Genomic DNA, 5,498 nt, shown 5'->3' with positions numbered 1-5,498 from the left:
CGCACAACCTTGAGGCAGATGGGCTACAACAGCAGAAGACCCCACCGGGTACCACTCATCTCCACTACAAATAGGAAAAAGAGGCTACAATTTGCACGAGCTCACCAAAATTGGACAGTTGAAGACTGGAAAAATGTTGCCTGGTCTGATGAGTCTCGATTTCTGTTGAGACATTCAAATGGTAGAGTCAGAATTTGGCGTAAACAGAATGAGAACATGGATCCATCATGCCTTGTTACCACTGTGCAGGCTGGTGGTGGTGGTGTAATGGTGTGGGGGATGTTTTCTTGGCACACTTTAGGCCCCTTAGTGCCAATTGGGCATCGTTTAAATGCCACGGCCTACCTGAGCATTGTTTCTGACCATGTCCATCCCTTTATGACCACCATGTGAGCAGTGCCACAGACTGATCGACTCCATGCCACGCCGCATTGCTGCAGTAATTCAGGCAAAAGGAGCCCCAACTAAGTATTGAGTGCTGTACATGCTCATACTTTTCATGTTCATACTTTTCAGTTGGCCAAGATTTCTAAAAATCCTTTCTTTGTATTGGTCTTAAGTAATATTCTAATTTTCTGAGATACTGAATTTGGGATTTTCATTAGTTGTCAGTTATAATCATCAAATTAAAAGAAATAAACATTTGAAATATATCAGTCTGTGTGTAATGAATGAATATAATATACAAGTTTCACTTTTTGAATGGAATTAGTGAAATAAATCAACTTTTTGATGATATTCTAATTATATGACCAGCACCTGTACAGTCACTGTCCGGGTAGTAGGTAGCTATGAACCATAATCCTGTACCTAAACATATCCCTATTGCCCTATGTGAAAGAACATTTGGTTACAAGTAATTTTGGTTCCAAGTAATGTGTACTGTAAGTACACAGTTGCACTGTAAACTAACATGCAAACAATTAAACGGTGTAAAAATGTCTAAAAAATAAACGCGTAAATAGTTTTATTTTAATACATTTATTTGTTTATTTTTGTTAATGTTACAGAAATGTGACGTAGCGGTTAATCATTTAAAATCTTATTCACAAAATAGAGCAAATTTACTACATTTTATATTACTTGTTGTAGATGTTAAAGGTTCAGCCCTTTAAGCTTACTAGAACTTTTCACTATGAATGCACAGGGCTAGAAATGGGGTGGGGGACGCAAAATGTTGAGGATTTACATCTTTAATCCGTGTAAATGCATCCAAACCCCATTTTCTCCATCTACTGCAAAAAAATGAATGTCTTTCTAATTTATTTTTGTTTCGTTCTCTAATACAAATAACTAAAAATTCTTAAATCAAGATACATTTTCTTCACAAAGGAGATATGAGGTGTTGTTTTATGAAAGAAAATATAAGAATGAAGATTATGTTTAAAACAGGCAAAAAACTAAATTATATAAATTATACCATTCATTATAGCGGAGAAAATAAATGATGAAAAACAGCTAGCACATAGCAGTGGTCAAATTTCGCGTATAGGTCTCAGAGGGCAAAATCATATTTCATTGAAAAGCATTAAAGAGCCCGAGAGTTGCTTGAGCGTTTACGCTTTCTGCTGCAGACAAATTTAGGTTTCATGAAAGGAATACGATTTTTTCCAATATATAAAAGACAGCTTAATGAACTACCTTATATTTTGCATTTATCAGTACAGTAGCGTATACGTGGTTTCGTTTTCCACACGTAGACACTTAGGCAAGCAGTATACGTTAATTTTATTAATTATAACGCCGTAAATTCAACATGTCCTATACATTCACACCGTTTTGCTTCACGTCATGTGAAGAAGACATGAACGCAATGTTTTAATTCAGTAACGCGCACAAACTTACCGTTCGCTCCTGCAATATTATGATGATATTCGGCCGTCGCGAAAATAAATATAATCAGCACATGCATGTCAACTTCTCCCGGAACGTTCAGATGGAAATTTCGCAGAAAGATGCGACATTTGTATCCGTGTGAAGGGAAACGCCACTTTGAGCTCACACCACCTTTCGCTTTCACTTGAGGTGCGTCCTTGAAGAAGACCAAACTTGCACTTCCTGAAGGAAACACAAAGCAAAACAGCAAGATTAAAGTCGTAGCTTAACTTTTATTTTCATTTCATGCTTTGGTTCTGTGTAAATAAAAAGAGCCGCTCTGCCGATAGCTACGCTTCGCATATAGGTTGCAAGGTTGTGGTTTAGATATGTGGTTTAGTTCTGTTGAACACAACGAAAGATGTTTTTTTACTATGGTAGTCAATGATGTCTCAGAAATGTCAGTTGCTAACATTTTTCCTAATATCTTTCTTTGTGTTCATCAGAACAATGAAATGTATACAGGTTTGGAACTATACCTTTAATGGTTCTATTTGTTCTCATCTGCCAATATTCCATCAACATTATACCCAACACATTACGAGCATAGTTTCCAGGAGTCTGATGGCTGGAATACACTACAAGATTTATAAAATCTGAACAGATTTTTTTTAATTAGACATCATACACTTGCAGACTTTTGGAAAGTTTCAGATAGAAACACACTAACTGATCAAATCTGCAGACTGAAAATGTGGGCAAAATCTGAGCAAACGTCTTGTAGTGTATTATAGCCTTAAGTCAAATTTGTCTAAACACGATTTGTTTAATATTATACAATATTACACAATATCTGTACAATAGTTGCCTTCAATGCCCCCTCAGTTTAGATTAAACCAAAATATGAGGCGTATCTATGGTAAAAAAATGGACAAGTAAACCTTTAAATGTGCCATTAGCCAATAGCCATGTCAGTTTTTTGGCACAACTGTACACACATTACATCAGTAACTGCACAGAACAATCAATAAATCTTGGATTTGACGGTTGCATATTAAAAAACTTCTGAAAAAATCTTTCTATGAAAATATTTGGGGAACATGCTTATACATGACAACTTTTCTTCAGTCTTTCAGATATAAACTTTGCGTGACACAGAAGCACATCTAAATGTCACCTAATACAGGTACAAAAAATCTCAGATTTAAAAGAATTTGGAAGTAAACACCATTGTACACTTCACTCCTATTAATAACTCCTGGATACAACAGTCAGAGAAACAGTTTTGTTTCTAAATGAAAAAAATATTGAAAACTTTTACAGACATTTACAGATATTGCAGTAACTTAAATAATAGTTAGACATGTGTTTTGTAGGACTATGTTTGCGGTAGATCTATATTAAGTACTTCTATACTGATATATCAGTAATGTATTTCCTGGAACTTGACCTTTTGTAACTTATATAACAGCACCTTTGTAGCTGGGTCACACTATACCTGCCCACGCTGTGTCTTGGGCCAAATGACGCATCTTAATTGAAATTTTATCATATACTTGACTTCAGGTTGTTCACCTATGCCAGAGATCTGCAACAAAATTAGATTCTAACACTTGGTTTTTGAAAAGTCCCATGACGGTCAATGACTTAATGGAGAAAATGAAAATAGAAGGCCACTTTTAAATTTCCTCTTTATCTTTCCTGTTTCTATATATTTAATGCATGTAACACCAACCAACACACACGACTACACACTTTGCTATTTATGACAATTATTTTTGAATTTAACCCACTAAATTCTAATTATAACATTCAGTGGGTTTTTTTGATAATGCGATGACCATGGTAACGCAGCAAAACAAGTCAATAGTCTAATAGACAATAGTAGCTATGATAGGGTCATTTACATTCAACCAACGCCAACAAACACTGTTTCTAAAAAATGCAAATTTGGAATGTTTAAAAGTCAGATTTTTCATTCTGCGCTAATGTTCAGCCAGACATGAGAGCTTAAATTGGCCACTGTTGCTGTGCCATTAAATTTTAGCAAAAATTGCTTAGTTCTGTGCTGTCTGTGGAAGACCTGATTTAAGTTTTTAGGGTCCATAAGAATATAATTCCTTCATCAAATTGCTGTCTTTGATCCACCATCTTGTTTCACCAATAAGGGCGAGGAATCATTGAGGGTTCTGTTTTGTTTTGTCATGCCTAGTTTCATGGCCTTCGTAGTCTTCTCATGTTACCCCGTCCTCATTGTATCCAGGTGTGTTTTGTTTCCCATGATTGTCATATGTATATCCAGGGATGCACATAAGTGGTGCGCAGGTGCGCATGCGCGACCAAAATTAAAAATGCTCTATGTAAATAAGTTTAGAACGCTCATTTGCGCACTGACATGGTTGAAACCTTTTGATGCACAATCACTGTTTTAGACCGATTAAATGTAATACTGGATAAGATTTCCGTTTGTACTGAATGCTGCCAAATCTACTGATATCTCGTTTGTTCCCGGTGATAAACGGGACCTGGGTGTAAATGATGAAAAGCGGAGTATTGGTAGCTCCGCCTTTGTTGGTTCTACTTTCGTTACTAGAGAAGCACGCGCTGCCTCTGTGAATGTCTGGAACTGCGCTGCACGTCTACCAAAACACCGCTTCTCTTAAACTCTCTAAAAGGACAAGCTGTGTAAACTTGACACTTGCACGCAGCTTGTGTTTCTCTATGCCATACTCGATCCTAGCTCCGCACCGCAAGTCTCCATGTGCGTTCGCAAGTGCACTTCCCAGCAACCTGACAAAAACCAAAAAGGTTGTCGTTTTAGGTTTCAAAATTGGTGTTGAAAATTAATATTTACTAATGTAAAAAGAAAAACAAGAAATACATTATCATTGTATTTTAAGTGTACTTTAAAGTAATATAAATATAGTATTATCCCACTTTATTATTTTGTTTATTGTTCATTAAAAAGTAACTACTTTTTTACTTTTATTTTTAATAGGTAAATATAATTTGTCACACTATGTGCAATGTGAGCACCAAACCGAATCTCCAGGTGCTCTTTTGAGAACCAGATAGAAAAACTTATGTGCACCCCTGTGTATATCTATATCCCTCATGTTGCAATTGTCTCTTTTCTAGCTTTGTTCAGTCTTTTGCAGGCGAGTCTCGTGTTTGCCAAGTTGAGGTCAAGTCTTTTTGTTTGTTTCGTTAAAGGGGTCTAAAACGAATATTATCGTTTGTTTTAGGTGTAATGCAATGCGTATACACGATTTAAGGTTAAAAAACGCTGTATTTTCCACATACCGTGCATGTTTGTATCTCCTCTTTGCCCCGCCTCTCTGAAACACGCAGATTTTTTACAAAGCACAACGCTCTGAAAAGCGAGGTGTGCTATGATTGGCCAGTTATCCAGTGCGTAGTGATTGGTCGAATACTGCAATCGTGTGACGGAAATGGCCCACAGGGGGCCCCAGTTTAGACAAAATCAGCATTAAAGAATTTTTTTTATTCATTGTCCATTTTGTGTTCAATAAACACTTTTCCGGTTAATATCAAGCTCTGAAATATTTTATTGGGTAGACATTTTCAGTTTTTGTGAGCAGGAGGGGGGGCTTTGAATATTATTGAATAAAATGGGGGCTTTGGAGTCAAAAAGGTTGAGAACCGCTGCGCTGCACTTATTT

The 5,498-nt window shown here is 36.4% G+C and overlaps 1 protein-coding gene across 2 annotated transcripts in view; it reads right to left on the bottom strand.

Moving 5' to 3' along the window:
• Nucleotides 1-5,179, bottom strand: part of il15ra (interleukin 15 receptor subunit alpha) — a 17,396-nt gene extending 12,217 nt beyond the window's left edge. For both annotated transcript variants that reach the window (XM_057327809.1, XM_057327810.1), the window contains exons 1-2: nucleotides 5,119-5,179; nucleotides 1,846-2,058 (exon numbers count right to left, since the gene is read on the bottom strand). In XM_057327809.1, the coding sequence (XP_057183792.1) occupies nucleotides 1,846-2,058; nucleotides 5,119-5,125 (220 nt within the window). In that variant the 5' untranslated portion in view covers nucleotides 5,126-5,179. The remainder of the gene's footprint in view (nucleotides 1-1,845; nucleotides 2,059-5,118) is intronic.
• Between the last annotated feature and the right edge of the window lie 319 nt (nucleotides 5,180-5,498).

Source organism: Triplophysa rosa, unplaced genomic scaffold (genome assembly GCF_024868665.1).
Source record: "Triplophysa rosa unplaced genomic scaffold, Trosa_1v2 scaffold29_ERROPOS1970104, whole genome shotgun sequence".
NCBI classification, from domain to species: Eukaryota; Metazoa; Chordata; class Actinopteri; order Cypriniformes; family Nemacheilidae; genus Triplophysa; species Triplophysa rosa.
Note: the sequence above shows the minus strand (reverse complement) of the source record. Positions and strands in the feature narration are given on the sequence as shown.